The sequence below is a fragment of the Phragmites australis genome, chromosome 14 (assembly GCF_958298935.1).
Source record: "Phragmites australis chromosome 14, lpPhrAust1.1, whole genome shotgun sequence".
In the NCBI taxonomy this organism is placed as follows: domain Eukaryota; kingdom Viridiplantae; phylum Streptophyta; class Magnoliopsida; order Poales; family Poaceae; genus Phragmites; species Phragmites australis.
In genome coordinates this window covers 15,652,464-15,677,313 of record NC_084934.1, presented here as the reverse complement: position 1 = coordinate 15,677,313, position 24,850 = coordinate 15,652,464, and the positions used below count along the sequence as shown (strand labels likewise).

General features: G+C 43.0%; 1 protein-coding gene across 2 annotated transcripts; it reads left to right on the top strand.

Annotated features, from left to right (window-relative positions):
* The first annotated feature begins 1,201 nt into the window (after positions 1-1,201).
* Positions 1,202-24,850, top strand: LOC133890932 (putative aldehyde oxidase-like protein). Of its 2 annotated transcripts, none has more exons than XM_062331573.1 (10): positions 1,202-1,506; positions 13,063-14,718; positions 14,821-15,080; positions 15,219-15,428; positions 16,146-16,364; positions 16,912-17,877; positions 18,004-18,099; positions 18,210-18,308; positions 24,126-24,315; positions 24,409-24,850. In XM_062331573.1, the coding sequence occupies exons 1-10, from the start codon at positions 1,344-1,346 to the stop codon at positions 24,639-24,641; spliced, it is 4,092 nt and encodes a 1,363-aa protein (XP_062187557.1). In that variant the 5' UTR covers positions 1,202-1,343; the 3' UTR covers positions 24,642-24,850. The 2 variants fall into 2 exon arrangements, with proteins under 2 accessions (XP_062187557.1, XP_062187558.1); XM_062331574.1 differs by lacking the exon at positions 1,202-1,506 and adding an exon at positions 11,919-12,296.

The window sequence follows — 24,850 nt, the reverse complement described above, 5'->3', positions numbered from 1 at the left end:
AAACAACCCATGGTCCCTCGCTCAAGCATGGAAGTGGAATATAAAGTTCTATTAAATGGTACAGGTGAAGTTATCTGGATACAATCCCTACTCAAGGAATTAGGGGTTTCTCAACCACATGCACTAGCGTTGTGGTGTGATAATCTTTGTGCCACTTATTTGATAGCAAACCCAGTGTTTCATGCCCAGACAAAACTCATTAACACTATTAGAGAACAGTACATCACTGCCGACAAAACTCAAGCTTAGAGAAGGAGAGGGCGACTTTTATATAGCTGAGACATCACTACCGGCTCATATAACCAGCCGACAGTGATGCCTTGTTATCACTGACGGATAGTGGCATAAGCCGATAGTGATAAGGGAGCTGGGTATCACTGCTAGCTCAAGCTATCGGCCGACAGTGATGACCCTTATAACTGTTAGCTTATAAGCCACGATGACTGATTCTTTCCGTGTGACTTATGAACCGATAGTGATACCCCAATCACTGCCGACCTATTAAGAGCCAGCAGTGATGGATCGGTATAAAAGGCTAGTTCTATAATAGTGTGAGGTGGATTTTTATTTTTTCATTTTGTCCATGAAAAAGTTGCACTTGGTACATTTTATGTTCGGTTTGTATCGACCAAGTAGCAGATGCTTTTATCAAACCTGCTACCAAATTGATGTTGGAGCGATTACGACGCAATCTCAGCCTCATAGTGATCGATTGAGATTGAGTGGAAATGTTAAAATATCTCTCTAAGCGTATCTGGCAACTCATAATATATATTTGGTAGACACAATCTCAATCTCATAGTGATCGACTGAGATTGAGAGGAAATGTTAAAAAATCTCCCTAAGCGTATTTGGCAACTTAAAATATATATTTAAGTAGCTGCAGGATTTGTAGCAATTCTAATTTAATAGCTGCTGATTGATCGATTGCAGATTGATTTCTTGTAACACTTTTCTTTGCTTTTTTTTGGCACAAGAGATGATGGCTGATCGTACCATCCATGGCTTTTCCCGATTGTCAAAGAGCTGACGTGGCAACAGTGCACGTCCAGTCGGAGAGAGACGACTTACAGCTTGTTACTAATTGCACGTGCTGCACCTGCCAGATCGAGACCGCGCGCGCTGTTCCACGGGTGACACGCGGTGCGTCGGTTGCTTATAAATTAGTTTCCTCCCCCGGGCTGGCCGCACTCGCCGTCACGCAACCAAACAGCATTTAACAACGACCCCCTCCTCAACGACCACAGCACCTAACATGCACAGCTTTACTCGCCTAGCTGCTGATCGCACGATCGCTGCAATCTGAGAGAGAGACAAGGGAGAGAGAAAGGCGGTCATCGTCCATGGAGACGGTGGCGGGGAAGCCGGTGGTCGATAGGCTGGTGTTCGCCTTGAACGGGCTGCGGTACGAGGTGGCCGCTGGCGACGTGGACCCGTCGATGCCGCTGCTGGAGTTCATCCGCACCCGGACGCCGTTCAAGGGACCCAAGCTCGGCTGCGGCGAAGGTACGTACGTACTGCGTGCCTGTGCATGCAGCTTGCTGTTCTAGCTTCCAATCCTAATGCGTGTATCAGTCAATTTCTCGCACGATTGCATCTTATACATCCGCTTCCGTGGCAGTCTTACACTATAAAAATTTATTTTTCGAGACATCAGGATGTCTTTTAAGAGACCACTCATACGATGATCTTTGAATAATTTACATTAAACTATTTGAATAATTTATAGGGACGGGTAATATAAGAAGTTATTTGTGTAAAGATTATTTTCAAAAGAGGTTTATTATGTGAATCGTCTCTGATAATATGCGATTTCTATAGACAAACGATACGAGAAACTATCTGTGCATAAGACCATTTTCAAATGCGGTTACTCGTGTGAATCACCTATGGTAATACCATAGATGGTTTATATAAGGAATTATCTGTGTAAAAGGTTATTTCTAGAAGCAGTTCTTTATATGAACCGTCTTTGATAATGTGATAATTATTAAAGGCAGTTCACATAAGAAATTAATAGTGTAAAAGGTTATTTTTACATGCTCGATAATGGGATCCTATTTCTAGAGACGGTTTCGGTAATAGATGATAGCTTATTTTAAAAAATTCATAATTTTTTAATATAAAGTCATATGAGAACAAATCTTATATGAAAATTAGAGCTCTTGATGAGATCTACAACTTTTTAGTTAAATTTTTTTATTTAAAATCATTTAAATGTCTAAACAATTGTTTGAACTTTCAGACATAAGAGTCAAATGGAGTGTATATATTATTGTTACCACAAGTCTATTAATACAAGCAACTCAAGAATAAATAGGAGAAAAAAAAACTATCAAGTCCAATATCTCTAGTAAGAATAATCAGAAGAAGATGAAAGACCTCCACTACCTTTTAAAGAAGAAGAAAAATAATAAGGTAATGGTCTATAAGGTTGAAATATAAGATATTGAAGAGACCAACCATTTGAATGTCTAAGGATTTCAGGATAATATAAATGACTCTAAGAAGGTTTGATTCCTTAAAAGACTTTGAGTTCAAAGGGTAAGGAGGATTTGAAACTTAGTTTATAGAAGTACTAGTGATAACAACAACATATGCATTATTTTTATCTCTTATATCTAAAACTTCAAACAATTATTTGAATATCTAAATGACTTTATATGAAAAAGTTTTCAACTACAACATTGTAAATCTTGTCGAGGCTATAATTTTCATATAAAATTTTTCCATATCCAACTTCTTATGAAAAAATTATGAATTTTTTAAGTAACCTATCATCTATTATCACGGACGGTTCCTTATATGAACCGACTCTAATATTGAATAACAATTTATCTTAAAAAATTCATAACTTTTTTAAATGAATTCGGATGAGAACAAACTTATATAAAAATTGTAACCCTTGATAAGATCTACATTTTTTTAAGTATAAAGTTTTTCATTTTTGAAGTTATTTACATGTCTAAATGATCATCTAAATTTTAATAAATAAGAAACAAAACGAAAATATATCCCATTGCCATCCACAAACACTTTATGGGGTGATGGTAAGGTAGCTTCATGCAAAGAGGCAGGTTCCGGGTTCAATTCTCAACAATAGCAAGGGAGCAAGTTCTGGCCTGGATTCTCAGCCCTCGACGATTCTAAAAAATCATGTGCTTGTGATTTTTTTTCTTTTTTCAAGCAAAAAATATCGATTCGGGACCGATAACCACAAGCGATCCGTTTAAGTAACCATCTATAGAAATCAGTTTCCATAGATAGCCCGCTTAAGTAACTGCACTTAGTAATCAGTTTTTATAGACAGTCTGCTTAAAGAATCATATGTAGAAATCAATTTTTACAGGTAGTTTGCTTAAGGAACCGTATCTAGTAATCGGTTTATACAGACGGTCTCTTTTGTGCATATTAAAATCATTCATTTATATAGGTCTTTGATCAGAGACAGATGACCAATCGCTTTTATAAATGGGTTACCTCTCGCTTTTGAAAACTATTTTTTTTAAGTGTTACATACGGTTATCTGACTGTCAGTGGTCAGCATGTATTTCATTGGTTGCATCATTATTTTTTTTGCGCATACTGATCTGATCGATCTGTGAGTGCAATTTAACTTTTTTTAGCGCAATATAACTCTGATCAGATATATACGTCCACTGCATGATCAGTGTAAACTATGAATGGAGATTTGTCTCCTAACATTCTTTGTATACGTCCACTGCATGATCAGTGTAAACTATGAATGGAGATTTGTCTCCTAACATTCTTTGGCACCAACATACATTATGCACATGGTCCCAAAGTTCCAAAACGAATCGTTGATAAAGAATAGACTAAAGGAACACAGACAATACTACTTCATTTTCTTTTTATGCGTACACAGACACCACCAAATACACCCCGCACTCGCATATTCGCGAGTGTGTGTCACACGTGTGCAAAATAATACATCTAAAAGCACTTGAGTATGTGTAAATCATAGACACTATTATCTAAATCTGGTAAGTGGAGTTGTACCCTCGCTCTTTATCATCACAACAAGATCGAGTAGTTCCCGAGCCAGAAGTATATACTAAATGTATAATAATATTTTGAAAACATCTAAATAACCCTTAAAACTATGGTATTTAATTTATATATCTCAAATTTTCAGTTGTTTAGCTATAGATATGGCTTTCAATAATTACTACTTCACGTAGCGCTAGATGTACGATTGACATTATAATTAATCCTATGCATAGTGGAAGCTACAAAATGTGACAACAGCATTTTTTCTCTTGATGTTTTCTCTCTCTTCCTTCTCTATCATATGTAGTAGATGTAGCAAAAGCATGAAAGTCAACAGAACCAAACCTACATCAAAACCACATATGCTACTTATGCGATTTAAAATTAGCATCAAACATGTTCTTCTTGATTTAAAGCATGTTGCATCAGCAATCTGAGTCTTCCATGTTCTCATCATCACACTTATATTTTAAAGACTCAATCTCAACTAAAAACACAAGTTAATGTTGGTTAATTCATCATTTCCAGTGTTCTTGTCTATATCTATTACATCATGTCTATATCCCAGGAATAATTGGATTGCTAAAATCAATCGAACTTTGCAATGAAGACATGCTAATAATATGCATTACAAACAATTGGTCATCCAACCTTTGTACAGAAAACATCACAAACAATTGACATACATCACAGTTGAAGCCAAATTAATCATCAAAAGAAGGGCATGAATAGATGAGCTTCAAATAGATCTCCTTGCCATGCATAGATGGCTGCCATAGTCGTTGTCCTGCTCCTCCATAAACGGAGAATGCAAGGAGGGGAATAGGAAATGGTCAGCTGCCTAGGCATGTTGCCCTCTGTCCCATATTTCCTTCAGTCGCCTCCAACACCCCAGCGCCTCCGCTTAAAGTCGACGGTGCTAGTGCTGTTACCTCCCTGCTCCTCTGATCTCCTCAGATTCCCCCATGGGTGGCGTGCTGCTGAGATTACAAGCCAAGGGCGGCCTCCAAGGCGTATTGCTGTGACAGATCTGGCGTCATAGAGAGGAGAATAAAAATCGCCAGTGGTAGAAAAAATCCATAACCTCAATGTTTCATGTGTACTCGCAGAAGCAGCAATCCATTTTTTTCTCGTGAACTCAGCGAATGATTGGAGGAGTTCACATGTAAAGCATACACTTGAAGTTTTCAACTTTAAAAGTGCGGCCATATATGCTTTTCCCTCAAGTACCCTGCAAACATCATTTCTATTCAATCACATGCTAAATCTGCATCTTAATATTATGTTATCTGAAAGCGTTCAAACACAAAAACATAGCTTTTTTGAGTGTTCTAAAAACAGAACAACTAGACCTTACACAAGGAATGGGTGGTCCTATCTTTATTATATTATTGCCACTTATGCGGCATATATAGTTAAACAGTTGGGACTTTGTAATCGCTATCAGCTTGGATGATCAAAAGAACACATGTACTGATTTTCAGATCCTTGTTTTCATGCTAGCAAAAATACCGTCAAGTGCTTGGTGCATGAAACAACAATGAGTGGACAACAAATAGCTTTTATGATAAAAATGTGTGCAGCCATATGGAAAGGAGAGCGCGATGTCAACCACTTCTAATTTCAGCCATTAATCGCAAACAAGACAAGGATATAAACACATGTATGTAGCAAGACAATTAGATCAGGGGCATAATTTACAATAACAAGAGTTTGGCAGCATGGCAAAGGTTGATGTATAGCACAAAGCTACTAAAACCATCTAAAAACTTGTGTGTAGGACAACTCCTCTTTCTCATTGACAACCTAAATGCCCAGCATAAAGTACTCCAAACTGTTGTAAATCCAATCCAACTCAATATGCCCAAACATTTCTAGAGAAAGATACGTAAAATCATTAAGTCTTTTGAGAAAACATATTGGCTCAGTAGCATGCGATATTCTTTAATTTCTCTTCATTCAACCTGTAAGATGGTATAAATATGCAAATGCAGGGCACCAGAGTTAAGTGAGAGTAGGTAAAAACGTACATTGCCCTTGCCAAAGTCTCCTCCTTGAATCATGACATGGTGGAAACTAGATCCCTTGTACCTAAATCCTTTCTCTCCTAAATAAAGAAAACTTTGTCATGCTCCTCGTCTGGGCAAGGCAATCATCAAAACATACGACGGCACATTTACTTCCTCACACTACTATGACTAATATGGAGGTACAAATATAGGGCCCCCTGAAGGTACTAGTGTCAAATGGGCTCCGAGTGTCTGGACAAGGAATCACTTTTATCACAAAGAAAGAGAAACATATGTCACTGATGATGAAGCTCGATTTACAGTTTTGTTTACCAGGAATTGTAGTACGTGACTTCAATTTCATATGCCTATCAAATTAAATTGAACTTTTACATTTAGGGCAGATAGATGTCCACAACTACCTACATGGCCAAGATTGCAATTCAGCTTCTAAAACAAAAATCTCCCCCCGCAAAATGAAAAGAGCTGCAAACTTTACACCACTCTGTGAGGTGAGAGCTCTCCGCAACCCACAGGCCCAGTAGCCACTCCATTTGTAGGTTAAAAAAGGAAATCATGAGGTGGTAAAGATGGCACCTTGGGCTCGGCGCTGGCGGAGGTGACGAAGCGCGTGAATTTGTGAGAGGGCGACGGCGCGGAGAAGGATACGACCTAGGAGGGGAGGCGGGCGTCGCGGAAGGAGATGAGTGGCGAGTCTATCTTGTTGAGGCGCGTGTATGCAACGGAGGGAGCGTGGAGGTGCAAGAAAATGTCCTGCCCCCACCACTGCACCCTCTTAGTACACGTTGGAGTAGCAATCTAGACTATTGCCCTCAGACGGCATCCAGTTACGATCCTTGAGCCACCTAGGCTTCAAGTAGGTTAAACCACCAAACCACAAAGATAAGACTCACCACAAGCTTTTCTTCTGGTCACTTATCGCCGTCTTCACTTCAGAGTTTGAGCCACCAAGGTAAGGATCTCCACATCCCCATATAAGTTTCTTGTTGTTGCTCCACATGAAGCTGAATGGTCGACAAGCTTGAGCCACCAATGCTCACGATACTAGCAAGTCACCAAGATCCTAAAGTGTCAACGTATCACTTGGTATAAGGTAGGATCACTCTTTGGTCCTCTCTCTAGGCAGCAATACCTAGCAGCAACTCTCTCTAAGCCTAATAGCACTAATTACTCTCTAATCTTTTACTAATTTTCTAGGATGATCACTTTTAGCATTTTTGTAGCTTGGATTTCTTCTTAAGTGTATATGAGCTTCCCAGGATTTCAGCACACTCAAATGACCGAGTGGGTATATATATATAGCTTTAACCCCATGAACTAGTCATTACTCCAATGGCTCAAAAAGACTATGAACGCAAGATGTTCTGGCGTTAACAGTAGTTCAGGTACCAGGACATCTGGCATGTATAGAAGCAATAACTAGCTGTTGGACCCCACTCAATCTTATTGTGAATATTGGATATTCTGATGTTACCTTGAACTCCATCACTAGACTATCCGGTGTGTAGACTTGAGCCAACTGAGCCAATTCCTTTTCATTGTGCATTTGTTAGTGTGTAGATCTTCAATGTGCCAGAACATCTAGCATGTACGACCATTACTCTAAGGTAAGCATCCGGTGTAAGCATTGAAATATCCGGTGTGTTGATCTTCAATCTTCAACAGTTGCAACCTCTTCTGAAAAATGCTTCGATGTAGCTAACTCTTCATCACCGGACCATCTGATATTTATAGCCTTTGAACCTTCTTTTGATAATACTTTGGCGTGTATAACCTCCATACCTTCGGACCATTCGGCATGTACAAAATAAAAGGGAATAATGTTCCGGTGTGTACCAACGCCTCTGCATCGGACCATCCAGTGTGTACAATTTTCCTAAGACTTATTCAACTCAATCCAATCTTTATCCCATTGGGGTGGCTTCTTCATGTGCTGTATCAATGAGACCTACTAAATCATATACTTGACAAACATGTTAGTCCTATTGACTGTTGTCATTACTCACCAAAATCATATACATGTCATAAAAGGATCATGTTTCCTACAATCTCCCCCCTTTTGATGGTTAATGACAACACAACTAAAGTAAGTGATAAATAATAAATGATATCAATTGTAAAGTGCATAAATAATAAATAACAACAATTGTAAAGTGCCCAATTTCTTGAATGTATGGTAAGAACAACCAACGATACCAATTGTAAGGGAAAGATCCCATCTTTGTCATACATTATTATTATCTTAACTTTGTCCCTCTTTTGTTATGACTGCCATAAAGATAATTCTCTTCATTTCTCCACTACCACTATTTCTCTTGATCAACTCATGCAAGAGCTTCTTGCTTTGTGTGCTTTTTAGCTTGATATCACTTGTAATCCTTTCCATACGTGCTCTTGCATCATGCTTCTCTTTTTGTCAACAATCTTATATCTTGCTTTAGTCATTAAAATTATCCTCTTTATTAACAATCTCAAAAAGGCTACAACCACGTGCTAGGAATAAGGGTTTGGCCCGAGTTGATTTCTTCTTTTCTATTCAATTTTCTAAATTTCCTATTTCTAGTATTTCTACATGCATTGATGCATACATATATGTATATATAGGGATGAAAAAAATGGTAATTATAGGTATTTTGGAGATCAGTTTCAAACACTTTTTTTATAATAGCACCTGTAAACAATATATCCAAAAAAACAAAATGAAACATGAAAACCTTGTAGAAATGATTTTGGCTTTTTCCGATAGTTTTCAAGTTCTTTCGTTTTAGGTCAAGAAGTACCGCTTGGAATTCCTATGGTCCATCTGAACTCGGGCATGACCCACAGGCCAACAGGCAACATGCCTCCCAGGCTTCCACCTTCGTAGCCCAACCTCCCATTGTCTATTCGCCCAGTTGCTTGTTGTAGGCTAGAGCTGGAATCCTATAAACACTTACTAAATACCTATCACTTAGCCTTTAGGATGCAACAAAAAAGCTACGACTGAATTGCTTGTTGGACAACAGTAACTTTTTGACTCTTGTGTTTTAGAGTAGTAGCAAAATTCATCTATGAAGGAGGTAGTTTTGCAATAATGCCTCCAACTACAAACTCGTCGGGTAGCTGATACTTAAGGAGTTCAAGTTCTCTTACAATGCACTATATTTGTAAGCCTACTCAATTATAAACCGATTATCAACCATCTTGTAGTTGTGATACTGCTCTATGATATACAATTCACTGCATGTATCTAACACACTGAATTTAGTATTTAGTGTATCTCATAACTCCTTTTGCATCCTTATGTGCATATACACATCATAGATATGATCAGTAAGAACACTAAGAATGCATCCTACAAAGAGTATGTTGTCATCATCGAACTTCTCCCCTTCCGGAGGTATGAGTTCCTTTAGGTTTATCAGACAATCCAATAGACATTCATAGCCATAAGCCACATAAGTCGATTTGACCTATCATCTTATAAAGTGCACACCAGTAAACTTGTCCAGCCACAATGCCTTAGCAAAACTAGCCATTATTAAATCAAAGTGTATACAATAAGATTTCTAGATTGTTGGATAAATACATACTTTTATAATTAATTTAATTCCTGGATAAATCATAAAAAAGAACTGATATACCATCATTATTATGAAACAAAAGTATAACCTAGACACGTATGTAACAGAACTATACATATCTAATATACTCTAAAACATTAACGATAGAGTACTGCTCAGGATGATTAAAAGAAGATCAAATATAGCAAACATACCGATCGACAGCGAGAGATGTCGAAGCCCCCGTGATAACAATGCTGATGGCAACGACGAGCAGGAAGCAAATTGTGCAAGCAGTTGATGGCGATAAGAAAGCATATCACGAGCAATTACGCGTAATCGCTTCCAAAAACCTCATTTGTCCTCTCCTAATGTAGGACCACAAGGACGATAAGTTCTGAAGACCTGCTCTCTCGACCGCCGGTGCACATCGACGAAGTAGACTACGTGTTGTGATGCAGAAGAGAAGAATAGGAAAAATCCTAATTACTTGTATTCTTTGTGGCGGCAGCCGGTAGAAGATTGCGTAGTTGAGACTTGCTACAATTGGACTCTTAACCAACACGATTTTCTGTATACAAGCATGTTGGCTATTTTTTCACGCAACAAAAGGAATAAAACTACAAAATAAGGCTACATCTGGACCCTATTTCAACGGACTATTCACGTAGGTATCATGCACCCACGTCCTTCGTCTCAGCCCCGACCATGTCTTGGTGAGATGAGTATTTACCATGTCCTGGTGAGATGAATATATATATATGTAGACACTCTAGAAATATGGGTATTTACCAGAAGACATCACGGGCATTAAATATATTAATATCCACTTTGAAACAGGATCAAATGTTATTTTTGCCCTTAGGCGCGTATGTCAGATTTATCTTCTACCTCCTACTCCTTTTCTCTTCTCCTTTCCTCATCCCCTCCAAATGTTCTTTTCGCATGGCGGAGGGCCGATCATCGCCAAGCTCGAGCCAAACGGCCGCGGGCATTAGCATCCATGGAGCGTGGAGAGGCTCTTCGTGGCCACGACTCAGTCGGGGATGGCTTAGAGTGGACGGTCGATGGCACAGCTCACGACGACCTTGGATTGATGGGGAGCTGAGCCATAGCTCGGCCAAAGGAGGGTAGCAGCGCGTTGAGCACACGAAGGCGAACTTAGCCAGGGGGGTATTCGGCCGATAGGCCCTACTAGAGCACGGATGACGATGGTGAGGTGGCACAACGTAGGGAGGTCGCATGACGGAGGGCCGGCTGTCGTCGAGCTCGAGCCAAATAGTCGTGGGCATTGACATCCATGGAGCGTGGGGAGGCTCTTCGCGGCCTTAGTTCGGTCGGGGATGGCTCAGAGCGGCCGGTCAATGGTGAGGCGGCTCACGGCAGCCATGGAGGTTGGCGTACGGAGAAATAGCCAGCGTGACTCGGTGGGTTGCAGATCCAGGAAGATGTAGGGTCAAGGGGATAAACTAAGGGGTGAGAAGGATGTGGGAGAGAAGGATTGGATGATGGCTCACCGTGCAGGACCAATTTGGCGGCGGCGCACGCGGTCCTTTGGCTGGAGGTGGAAAAGAAAGGCCATGGTGTGGCAACTTCTAGTGGTGAGAGGGAAAATAAATGGTGACCAAGGCTTCAAGGGCTCTTGATGATCTCCTTAGCAGTAGGTTGACAACGGAAGAGTCTTAGAAGACGGTGGCGAGCTCAGTTGGCGGAGAGGACGTGGGCGAGCGCCTTGAGCGTGCAGAGGGAGTCAGCATAGGCGGCAGCTGGAACATAGCCCGGCTAGACAGTAACGTGACACAAGGCGGTGTCAGGAACGACGTGATGCAAGCCTTTGGACGGACGCGCTTGGCAGCAGCTGCAGGAACACGCACAACAAAGATTAGCTACCGGGCGGCGGCACCACCTTGGCGCGACACAAGGCTCGGCCACCGGACCACAACCTAACCATAGGGCGGCGGGAGGCTGGGCGGGCTGTAGCCTCTAGGGTGGGCGGTAGCGCATGTTGCGAAGGGCGTCGGCGACTCACGCTCCGGGCGGCGATGTCTCTTAGGCAGGGCGGCAGCAACTCTCAGACAGAGCGGAGGTGGAGAGATGGCAATGGGGAAAGAGAGGGGGCACGTGGTAAGCTGGGGGCATCCAACGTCATTTGCAAAAATTTCTCTTACCAAAATCATAGAATTTAGTATTTTAATGATTAAAGTGTGTTTCGACAAATAACTAAATTTTAATAGTATCTGACAATATATATTAAAAAATTGTGTTCTATAAAAAAAAACCATATTTTAGTTGTGTGACCCCAAATTTCGGTTTCATCCCTAAAATTGCGCATGAATCTACCACCACCAAACAGAAACAGAACCCCGTACCGCCGTTGAGGCGTTTCGTCGAACAGCTTCCGACCACCTTTTTGCTGTGGCCCCGTCGCCCGGTGCCGTTGCCCTTTCGAGCCCGCCATCGGCGACATCCTACGTAGCTCTCCGGCGACCTTCGCCGCCACCATTCCTATGCCTTGCCTCGCACGGCGGCATGGGACTCTTCGCCGCTCCCCGTGCTCGGCAGGCACATCGGTGTCGTCCGCTCCGCCAAGACGCAACTCTGGGACAGACGGAACTGGCGGCAGAGATGCCACCAGCACCGAGCTCCGTCAGTGCGTTCATCCTTTGGGGGCGGCCCTTTGCTTGCGCTTCCCGTTGCATCCACCAGTGACAAGGTAACAAAATAATGTTCCGTAAGACCGTAATACCTACTGTAGTACGACTTTCCGATCAAGTGAGCTCTATATTTCTCGATTTCTGTAGGAATTTATGTAACGGAAACTACTAACATGTCAGCATTGTAGGAGTTGAATCTAGATAGTGAATTGCCTGCCCAACGCGAGATTGTTTTGGTGGGGATTTAGAAAGATGTAGGGCAAGTCCTTCGATACTGCACCGGATAGAAAATTATTTAGTTGAACGGCACTGCCTTGGCCCATCTAAAATATAATGTTCAAAGCATGTTACAGAATCTCTGTTTTGAACATAAACATGATTATTACATACTCTTCAGATTCAGTTTCCACGTTATGCTCAAGATAATGTTCATACAACCTGCAGCTCGTGTATGGGCATACAGGTACTTGCATGTGTATAGTCATATTGCTCTTGACTTTTCAAGTAAGGTGATCTGTATCTAGCAGCTAGTTTGTTTTTTAAATAAAAAGTGGAGAATTGAATAACTACTCATAGCATTTTACATCTGGTTATTTTGTGAATTGAATTAATTTGACATATATGTCAAACCTTTTATGTAGTTATCTTGGTTCTTTTGTTTAATTAAGGTTTTGAAATAAAAATCCGTATCAAATTGGAATAAAGAAAATTTTAATAAATTTGATTATTTTAGTTCAGTTAAGGTTATAATGTTTCAGTTCAGCCTATTCGTGCACATGTATGATGATTGATAGAATATAACATGTTGTCACTAATTCATTGCAGGCGGGTGTGGGGCCTGTGTAGTCCTTATAGCAAAGTATAACCCCGCAGCAGATGAAGTTACTGAATTTTCAGCAAGTTCATGCCTAACACTTCTTTACAGTATAAATTTCTGTTCAGTTATCACTACTGAGGGTCTGGGGAATACACAAGATGGTTTTCATGCTGTTCAGAAAAGGATGTCTGGATTTCATGCCTCTCAGTGTGGCTTTTGCACTCCTGGCATGTGCATGTCTATTTTCTCTTCCCTTATCAATGCTGACAAATCCAAGAGGCCTGAACCACTAAATGGCTTCTCAAAACTAACAGTATCAGAAGCAGAAAAGGCTTTCTCTGGCAACTTGTGTAGATGCACTGGTTACCGTCCAATTGTTGATGCCTGCAAAAGTTTTGCATCAGATGTTGATTTGGAGGATTTGGGCCTTAATATATTCTGGAAGAGAAGTGATAGGAACCCAGACGTTAGTAAATTGCCTAGTTACACTCTTGGTGGTGGAATCTGCACTTTCCCGGACTTTCTAAAATCTGAGATCAAATCTTCACTTAATCATCCGAATGATGCTTGTATTGCAGTCTCCAGGGAGGGCTGGTATCATCCGAGAAGTATCAAACAATATTATGAGTTAATAAATTCTGGTTTATTTGGTGAGTCCACCAAAGTGGTTGTTGGGAACACTAGTACTGGTGTATACAAGGATCAAGACCTCTATAATAAGTATATTGACATTGGGGGCATTCCAGAACTTTCAAATATTGTAAGACGAGAAGCGGGAATTGAAATTGGAGCGGCTACAACAGTTTCTAGGACCATCGAGATACTTCAGCAAGGATGTGAATCCATATACTCTCCAAATGGGAGTGTGGTTTTCAGAAAACTTGCTGAGCACATGAGCAAAGTTGCTACACCATTTGTCCGTAACACAGCTAGCCTTGGAGGAAACTTAATTTTGGCACAGAAATACCCATTTCCCTCAGACATTGCAACCATACTTCTCGGTGCTGGTTCAACTGTTTGTCTTCAGGTTGTTGCAGAACGAAGACATATTACATTGGAACAGTTCCTACAGCAGCCTCCTTTGGATACCACCACTTTACTCCTGAACATATTTATTCCACATTGGGTTTCAGATTCTCAGACAGAAACAAATTTGGTCTTTGAAACATACCGAGCAGCACCTCGTCCTCTTGGCAATGCTGTTTCATATGTAAATTCTGCTTTCTTGGGACATGTTTCATTGGATGAACTGTCAGATACTCTTGTATTGAGTAATCTGCACTTGGCTTTTGGTGCATACGGAACAGAACATGCTATTAGAACAAGGAAGGTGGAGAAATTCCTAACTGGTAAATCACTCACTGCATCTATTGTACTTGGAGCAATTCAGTTACTCAGAGAGACAATTGTACCAATGGAGGGAACATCACATCCTGAATATAGGGTTAGTGCGGCTGTTGGTTTTCTCTTCAGTTTCCTGTCTCCACTTTCTAAAGGCATTACAGAGCCTGGAAAAACTCTGACCATGAGTTCTGCTAATTCGGCAGATACAGATGATGTCTGTAACCTGCCGTTATCATCACGTCGAGAAACAATTTCCAGTGATGAATATAAACCAGTTGGCGAGCCAATTAAGAAGTATGGTGTTGAAATTCAAGCTTCTGGTATGTGCTTACGTCATCAGAATTTTTCATGCAGCGGTGAAGATATTTCCCAAAATTTCCTACTTGCAGGGCTAGATTTGAACTTTTTATTGTTTAATACAGGGGAGGCAGTATATGTGGATGATATTCCTGCTCCAAAGAATTGCCTCTATGGAGAATTTATTTACAGCACACAACCTTTTGCTTATGTCAAGAGTATTAAATTCAAGTCTTCTTTAGCATCAGAGAAGATCATTGCTGTTGTTTCTGCAAAGGATATTCCAAGTGGAGGACAAAACATTGGATCAACCTTCATGTTTGGGGATGAACCACTATTTGGCGATCCAATTGCCCAGTTTGCCGGACAAGCTCTTGCAGTTGTGGTACTCACCTTTTCATCTTTGTAGTACCCACTCCCAGGGATTACTGCTGACTTAAAACACTCTATAATAGATGAGATTTATGAATATTACTGGCAGTTACCATACTCAATATAGCTAAAACATTGCCTTTTACCTCAGATTGCAGAAACACAGAGATATGCTGACATGGCAGCAAAGCAGGCTGTTATTGAATATGACACTAAAGATTTGAGCCCACCAATCTTAACTGTGGAACAAGCAGTGGAAAACAATAGCTACTTCAAAGTTCCCCCGGATTTGTATCCAAAAGAAGTTGGTGATGTTCCCAAGGGCATGGCAGAAGCTGATCACAAGATCCCATCAGCTGAAGTAAGTTCAACAACCCTCCAGACCTTTTAATAATTTTGTTTCACTTGCATCCTTAGAAAATGAATGAAAATTGCAGGATGCACTTCTACTAGTCTATCCAGAATTTTAAATTTTGATCCGGTGTAGAGTTTATTTTAAACTATAGCATACATACTATTGCATTATATCAATATAGGAACAAAAATACCACATTTGAGAGTTCAAAAGTTAAGTTAAACCAGTGAACAGAAAATAAACTACTTAATTCTCCTTTTAATTCCATTTTGTGCACCACACTTCTTTAAATATTTCCGTATCACTATTTTTATAGTAGTTTAAATCAATAACTAACTTTTGTGGTGTACCTACTGCGTTCCAGTTAAAATGTTTTATGCAGCTTAGGCCATTACTTTTTATAATTTTACACTAGAATTTATAGAAAAATGTTTATTCTTAAGTATTTTTATAGACAAATCTAGTGATGTATTTTATGTATAGATCCAACATTTTCAATTTTAAACATATAGATGTTCAAAATTTGGAATGTTTCGTCGCATGGATTATTAAAGCGTCACATACGGAGGGAGTAACAAATATGGAAGTTCAAAATTGAAGCAATGAAATTTTCTCTAAATCATATAATAAGACCTATCATTGTACCTTTCCAACCAATCCTACTTTTCTTTTCAGTGAGGCCAAAAGAGCATACCTCATCTCATGTGATGTCGATGACTGCAGGTAAAACTTGCCTCTGAGTACTACTTCTACATGGAAACACAGACAGCACTAGCCATTCCAGATGAAGATAACACCTTAGTAGTTTACAGTTCGTCGCAGGACCCTGAGCTTGCACAAAGTGTCATAGCTAAGTGCCTGGGAATTCCATTCAGCAATGTGCGTGTCATTACAAGAAGGGTTGGAGGTGGCTTCGGTGGAAAGGCATTCAGATCATTCCATGTGAGAATCTGCAAAACTAGATCATTAGTTTAATAATTCAAATGTTCTTTTTCTGCAACTAAATAATTCAAAAGTTTTAATCTGAAAGAGAATTTATAGTACTTCTGTATCTTTTGCACTTGTGAGGTCTATGCATGTTTAGATTGGGGCTAGCGGTGTCAAAATGTTCTTGTGTGCATTTGTAAATCTATATTGGTCCTCATTTCGATGGCTTATTTCTTTAGACATTCAAAATGAAAAAGAGCATCCGAAATTTGCACTTGTGGTACAGCTGAAAATATTATTATCTTCTTTCTATTTATACAGATTTATACTGAAATGCATTGTCAACTGCATTATTAGTTGTAATATATGTCTACCACTAACATGCGAATATAGGATCAACAGATCATTGGATACTAGATGTTCTATTGATAGTTCGTAGCAAACTGACATTATTCCATCCATGATAATTATATCTGACAATCTAATAACGATCTCATTAAAGCATAAAGGCCTAGTGTAAATTAGCAGCTGCTTCTCACTGATATGGTACATGCTTCTGTAGGTTGCAACAGCAGCTGCAGTTTGTGCATACAAGTTACGTCGTCCTGTACGGATGTACCTTAATCGCAACACCGATATGGTTATGGTTGGCGGTAGGCACCCAGTGAAAGCTAATTACTCTGTTGGATTCAAATCTGATGGGAAAATTACGGCCTTGCACCTAGATCTACTAATTAATGCTGGGATATCGGAAGATGCAAGCCCCATAATACCAGGCACTATTATATCAAGTGTGAAGAAGTACAACTGGGGTGCTCTGTCATTTGACATCAAGCTCTGCAAAACAAATAATACATCTAAATCTGTAATGCGTGCTCCTGGAGATACGCAAGGCTCTTTAATTGCTGATGCTATCATTGAGCATGTTGCTTCGGTGCTATCAGTTGATGCTAACAGCGTGAGGGAAAAGAATTTTCACAGCTATGATAGTCTTCAGTTGTTCTACCCAGATAGTGCAGGTGAAGCTTCTACATACACATTACATTCCATTTTTGATAGATTGGTGTCTACTTCGAGCTACCTGGATCGAGCTGAATCCATCAAGCAGTTTAACAAGTGCAATAAGTGGCGGAAACGGGGCATCTCTTGTGTGCCCCTCATTTTCAATGTTGAACCGAGGGCAGCTCCAGGAAGAGTTTCCGTGCTCAATGATGGCTCCATCGTGGTTGAGGTTGGAGGAATTGAAATTGGGCAAGGACTGTGGACGAAAGTACAGCAGATGACAGCTTTTGCTCTGGGACAGTTATGGCCAAAGGGGTGTGAAGGCCTTTTAGAGAGAGTGCGTGTTCTACAGGCTGATACCTTGAACTTAATACAAGGCGGACTTACTGCTGGTAGCACTACATCTGAATCTAGTTGTGCAGCAACCCTTCAAGCGTGCAATATGCTGATTGATAGATTAAAGCCAGTCATGGATAGGCTGCAGCTGCAATCAGAAAATGTCTCATGGGATACTTTGATTTCTCAGGTGATTTATTCCCCTCTAATTTTTCCTCATGCTGTGTAGGATACCTAGTTTTTCCATGGAGATTATTATCTTTTTGTGTGAAATAATACAATATTAATTAATCTTGTAACACGATGTCCCAAGCAGGCCTCTCAGGAAAATGTTAATTTGTCTGCAAGTGCATACTGGGTACCTGGCCAATATTCTAATAAGTACGTGAATTATGGAGCTGGTATAAGTGAGGTGGACCAAATTTTCCTTCTAAAGGCTAATTTACAACTGTGCAGTTAAATTATTTTTTGGATGTCTTATAGGTGATACTCTTTCTGTTCAAAATCTAATGAAAAGTGCAGGTGGAGATTGATCTTCTTACAGGAGCAGTTACTTTACTAAGGGGTGATCTTGTGTATGACTGTGGGAAGAGCATGAACCCTGCAGTGGACTTAGGCCAGGTTTGCTGTTGATCCTTTTCCTGTTTTAATCAATTCTGGATTCTGACTGGATATGGTTCTTTCATTTATAGACCATATCATATCTTAAGTAAAAGACAGGATGAGGACAACACAACTAAGGACATGAGAAATATGAATCACATTATTTGTTCTTTGTTTGATATTGGTAGATGTTATGGTCGGGAAAACATACTAGCGTAGCAAAAGGCAACATGATTGAGGTTTGCGCGGCAGCCGGATAAACATCAGAGACTCCAGTCGGTTAGGATAGAGATTTAATAAGTTAGATTGTTAGTTTGCTGTTAGGATCTTTTGGTTAGCTGGCCGGCTATAAGTACCACAACAATGTATTCCATCAGTTTAAGCAAGATCCAATAAAAGAGTCTCTTGCCTCACATCGTTCGCATACTCGCATCGCTGCCGAGCGCTGCCATGGCACCTACCCGCCGGGGTTCCAAGCCTTGCCCGTCGGTCTACCATCACTACTCCCTTCGTAGTCATCCAGTTGTTCTACCAATCTGGTATCAAAGATGCCGGGCTCCAAAGATGGGGATGGGTCTGCGGCGGCCGCACTGGTGCAAGCCATGGACGCCATGACTAAGATGATGGCCGACGTGCAGAAGCAGCAGATGTCCAACATGTCCTCCCGCATCTCCACCATGGAGCAACGTTCCTTGGAGGTCGCATCTTTCGCCACGGCCGAGCATAGCGCCCCTGCTGTCTCCACCACCCTTCCGCTGCAAGCTTCTGCACATACTGTTCATAGTGGACTATGATGCCTTTGGCACCGGCTTAGCGCGGTGCTGCACCAAGGAGCAGGTCCGCTGGCCTTCTCCAGTCGCCCATTCATGGTGCGCCACGGCAAGCTAGCAGCTTATGAGCGTGAGCTCATCGGGCTAGTGCAAGCGGTGCGCCATTGGAGGCCATACCTGTGGGGGAAGCGCTTTAGCATCCGCAGTGACCACTACAGCCTGAAGTTTATGTTGGATCAATGCCTCTCCCCTATACCACAACACCGGTGGATTAGCAAGCTATTCATCTTTAATTTTGCTGTTGAACATCAGCCAGGGTGCCTGAACACGGTAGCTGACGCCCTCTCATGCCCTGATGTGGACTAGGGCATGCTCCTTGCTGTCTCTGGCCCAATGTTCAAGCTCTACAATGACATCTGATGCGAAGTCAATGCCAACCTGGACATGGTGGCCATCCGAGACCAGATTCGAGCTGGTGACCGTGGTGAGCCATGGTGCCTGCAGGACAGTCTCATCTTGTATGGGCGCTGTTTCTTCCTAGCGGCGTCATCACCTCTACTTCCAGTGCTGCTTGAAGTAACGCACGCAGCCAGTCACGAGGGGATCCAGAAGACATTGCACAGGTTGCGCGATTTTCATGTGTCGCATGACCGTGGCCTTGTCCATGATTTCGTGCGCGCCTGTACAATGTGCCAACAAAACAAGATAGAAGCTCTCCACCCCGCTGGCCTTCTCCAACCTCTCAACATGTCGTCTCAAGTCTGGGAAGATATCTTGATGGACTTCATCGAGAGCCTTCCCAAGGCCCATGGCAAGTCCGTTATCCTCACCGTGGTCGATAGGTTCTCCAAGTACACGCACTTCATTGCACTAGGCCATTTGTACATGGCGTCTTTGGTCGCTCGCACCTTCTTCGACGGAATTGTGCGGCTACATGGGTTTCCCAACTCCATCGTGAGCGATCGAGACCCCATCTTAACCAGCAATCTATGGCGCGATCTGTTCAAGATAGCGGGTGTTCGCCTCCACATGAGCACAACATTCCACCCGTAGTTCGATGGGCAGTCTAAGGCTGTGAACAAAGCCATATCCATGTATCTGCGCTGCATCACCGGCGATCACCCACACTCTTGGAGTGGCTGCCATGGGCGGAATTTTGCTACAACACGTCGTTCCACTCGACTCTCTGCACAACGCCCTTTCAGGTTGTCTATGGCCGCTCGCCGCGGGCACTGATCCCATTCACCCCCGGCATGGCCCGGACGGCGATAGCCAAAGAGATGATGCTCGATCGCGATGCCTTCCTGGAGGACGTACGGGAGCGACTCCTTCAAGCCCAGCAGTACACCAAGAAGTACTACGACGAGAACCACCCCAAGCTGCAATTCAACGTCGGGGACTGGTTATGGCTTCGCCTTCTCCATCGCCAAGCGTCGTCCCTGGAAGTCTGATCTACTGGCAAATTGGGACCTCGCTACGTAGGACTGTTCCAAGTGGCAGCTCGCGTCGGTTCTATCGCTTACCGCTTTCATCTGCCAGAGGGTGTGCAACTGCATGACGTGTTCCACATCGGGTTGCTCAAGCCGTTCCATGGTGCGCCTCCAGCAACCTTGCCAGCTCTACCACCCATGGAGAACGGCCGAGCCCTGCCAATGCTAGATCGAGTCCTCCGAGCTAGCCTACGCCGAGGGATTTGGCACGTCCTGGTTCAATGGAGTAGCATGGCTGAAGCCGATGCAATGTTGGAACTGGTGGACACGTTTCGGACGTCTTTCCCAAATTATCAGCTCGAGGACAAGCTGTTTCTCGGGGACATGAGAGATGTTATGATCAGGCAAACATACCAGTGTAGCAAAAGGCAACGCGGTTGCGGTTTACGCGGCAGCCGGATAAACATCAGAGACTCCAGTTGGTTAGGTTAGAGATTTGATTAGTTAATTGTTAGTTTGTTGTTAGGATCTTTTGGTTAGCCAGCCAGTTATAAGTACCACGGCAATGTATTCCATCAGTTCAAGCAAGATCCAATAAAAGAGTCTCTTGCCTCATATCGTTTGCATACTCACATCACTGTCGGGCGTCGCGACAGCACCTGAACGCCGAGGGTCCAAGTCCCGCCCACCGGTCTACCACCACTACTTCCTCCATTGTCGAAGGTCAGGAGCTAGAGGACGGGCGCTGTGGAAAAAGCGTTCTTAAGGGCCTGAAATGCTGTGTCCACCTCCGGAGACCAGTGAAAGGCCTCCTTGAGCAATTTGGTGAGCGGCGCAGTGATGATGCCAAAATCTTGTATGAACTTGCGGTAATACCCGGCGAGACCTAGGAATCCTTGTAATCCCCGAGCTGAGCTCGGTGTTGGCCAGGAGGCTACTGCCTGCACTTTGTCGCCGTCCATTGACACTCTGTCCACCGAGATGATGTGGTCGATGTAGGAGACCGAGCCGGCGCCGAACGTGCACTTGGAGCATTTGAGAAAAAGAGAGTGCGCCCGTAGAAGCTCCAAGTTAGTCTTGACATGCTGCAAGTGCTCTGACCAGGATGAACTATATATCGTGATGTCATCAAAAAATACAAGGACAAATAAATGGAGAAAGGGTCGCAACGATGAATGTTGCTGGTGCGTTGGTTAACCCGAATGGTATCACAAGGAACTCGAATTGGCCGTGATGTGTTCGAAACGTCACTTCTCGACATCGACTGGGTGCACGCGAACTTGTTGGTAGCTGGAGCGATGGTCGAGCTGGGTGAAGTACTTGGCGCCGTGCAATTTATTGAGTATTTTGTCGACCACCGGGATGGGGTATTTGTCCTTCACGGTCTTCTCGTTGAGCGCTCGGTAATCAATGCAAAACTTTCATGAGTTGTCCTGCTTCTTGACCAATAGTACTGGTGCCGAGAAAGCCAATGTGCTGGGGCGGATGATGCCTTGGGCGAGCATGGCGTCACATTGTCGTTCGGGCTTGTCCTTCTGCAACCGGGTAGTGGTATGGCCGCACGGACACCGGCGCTGTCCCCGGTAGGAGGTGAATCCTGTGATCCTGGGAACGCGCAGGTGGTAACCCGGTTGGCTCCATGAATAGGCCATCAAACACGCTCAAGAGTCAGTTCAACATAGGCACGCCTTCAGCATGCATGGCGCGCACGGCCATGTGTTCGATGTCACGACAAGAGGATCCCAGGCCTTTCCAGAAAACGTGATGGTCACCCCGCCAGAATGCCATGCATAAGTCGCCGAAATCCCATAGTATTGGCCCGAGCGTGCGAAGGTACTGTACCTCGAGGATAAGATCATAGCCCCCCGCCCCCAAGGAAATGGCTTAGCAATTGATCATGAAATCCTCGAGACCAATGCGCACGTGCATGTCCCGGCATAGCCCATCGCACGCCACTCGGTCCCCATTTGCCACCACAACTTGCAGGCCAGCGCTTGGCGAGACAGGCAGGTGGGTGCTCCGGGCCACTGACTCGATGAAGTTGTGCATGGAGCTGGTGTCGAGGTGGGCCACGAGCTCATGACCATTGATGGTGACATGGACCTGCATGGTGTCTTCCATGCGGATGCCGCTGAGGGCATGAAGAGACACCATTGGCGTGTTGGAGTCAAACTCTGGGATCGCGTCCAGACTACCATCGTCATCGTAGTCGAATACTTCAATGTAGAACAAACATTTGTAGCGGTGGCCTCGAACGTATTGCTCATCGCAGTTATAGCAAAGGCCCTACTTGTGCCTCTCCGTGAGCTCTGTCGGCCTGAGCCGCCGGAAGAGATGGGGCGGTGGGGCTGGCGTGGCTGTCGGTGTTGCGGTTGTGGTTGTGGGCTTGGGTGTTGACACGCGGCCACTGGGCGAGGCGCGGGTCGCCCCGGCTGTTGCTGCGATGTGCCGTCGGTGGCTTGAGTCCAATGCTCATAAGCGCACGCAAGACTCATGGCTTGCTAAATGTCCTGGGGATTGTAGAGCTCGACATCGATACAAACATGCTCTGGTAGGCCAGCCATGAACAACTGAACTTGTTGGAGCGACCCAAGCTATCCTGCGTGGCAAAGAAGAGCCAAGAATTTCTCCTGATAATCATCAACCGTACCATGGAATTGCAGGCGCGTGAGTTCGCCGAGTTTGTTGCTACGGAGTGGTGGGCCGTAGGTGACAACTCCTTGAAGCGATCCCAGCTCGGCATACCCGCGTCGTGTTCCAGCATGAGGTACCATGCTGAGCGATGCCGGTTAGGTGGTACGAGGCAAGCCAGACCTTGTCTTCCTCAATCGTCCGTTGGCCACAGAAGAATTGATCACACTGGTTTAACCAACCAAGTGGATCCTCTCTCCTGTCGAATCTGGGAAAATCCAGCTTATGGAATCTGGGAACTCCATATTGGCTGACAGCGCGCGGCGGTGGGTGGTGTGCATGATCGCTGGTGGTGTGGAACAGAACATGCTCACAATAACTGATAGAATCTACATTGAGCTATTTGGCCATCTCCCTTGTTGAGAGTTTTCTCTTGCCTGTTGCGCGCCATGCTGATCCTTCACCCATGTGTGCGGGTGGTTGGCACTGACTTAGTATGCTGTAAAGCTGATGCTGTGCGTTGGCCAGGCTAGGCCATGTCCACAATAGCGCTTCTCACCTTGTGTAAATTAACTGCAAAAGATAAATGTTTTTTGGGTAACTTAAGAGATAATGCATTGGACTGGTTGTGTTAAGGTGAATCATGTCACACATACACACAACTTAATACACAATAGATTGGATAGATGCTTGTGAATCAAATAAGGAATGAAACGTGACAAAGATACAGAGACATGTGAAGGTCTGAAGTAAGTGCAGGCAACACTATGTTCCCTTATGTTCCACTATGCTGTACACTATGTTCCCGTGATATGCCACTATGTTCTACATTATTTCTGAAACAAACATGGACATCTGTTTTGAAAATATATATTCAGTTCACTATCCTACTTTGCAATGATCACATACAACTAAATACTTGCATCGGTTTTGCAACATACTTATTGAGCTCTAGTAGATTCTTACAAAGGAACCATATCTGATCTATGTCATCTAACTTGCAGATTGAAGGTTCCTTTATACAGGGAATTGGTTTCTTCATATATGAAGAATACCTCACGAACAGTGATGGCCTGATGATTAGCAATAGCACATGGGACTACAAGATCCCAAGCGTCGACACCATCCCAAAGCAGTTCAATGCCGAGGTGCTGAACACTGGAATCCACAAGAACCGTGTGCTTTCTTCAAAAGGTAGACACTTTTGTGATTTCCTCAATTCAGTAAGTTTTTTTTTTCAGATTGAAATGAACTTGGCTGATATCAATTAGCTACTGCTTCTGCCAGCTTCTGGTGAACCTGCCTTGGTTCTTGCATCATCCGTCCATTGTGCATTGAGAGAAGCTATCCGAGCAGCTAGAAAGGAGTTTGCAAACAGCAATAGATCTGGAAGCTCACCACTGGCATTTCAGATGGACGTCCCTGCACCAATGACAGTGGTGAAGGAACTATGCGGTTTCGATATTGTGGATAAGTACTTAGAAAGCCTATCTACCCATGAACTTGGAACTGGGGCATAATCTACAGTCCTGTTGTCTCATCCAAAGGAGCAGTATGATCCTATCGTGTGTTGTTTACAATAAAGGGGAATGGTCAAATAGGCACAAATGCTTGAATCGTTTAAACATTGTATGGCTGTGCCTCCACGCCACCCGAAAATTAAAACATAAATGGTTTGTATTGATAAATCCTATTTAAACCTAAATGAAGTGGTTGTGTTTAATGTTTA

What these genes read in the sequence shown, in the direction of transcription:
- LOC133890932 (XM_062331573.1), top strand. Translation starts at nt 1,344, where the DNA reads ATGGAGACGGTGGCGGGGAAGCCGGTGGTCGATAGGCTGGTGTTCGCC. An exon ending in ACAAGATCCCATCAGCTGAA is followed by an intron (nt 15,429 to 16,145) that starts GTAAGTTCAACA and finishes CGATGACTGCAG; the next exon opens with GTAAAACTTGCCTCTGAGTA. An exon ending in GGGATACTTTGATTTCTCAG is followed by an intron (nt 17,878 to 18,003) that starts GTGATTTATTCC and finishes TGTCCCAAGCAG; the next exon opens with GCCTCTCAGGAAAATGTTAA.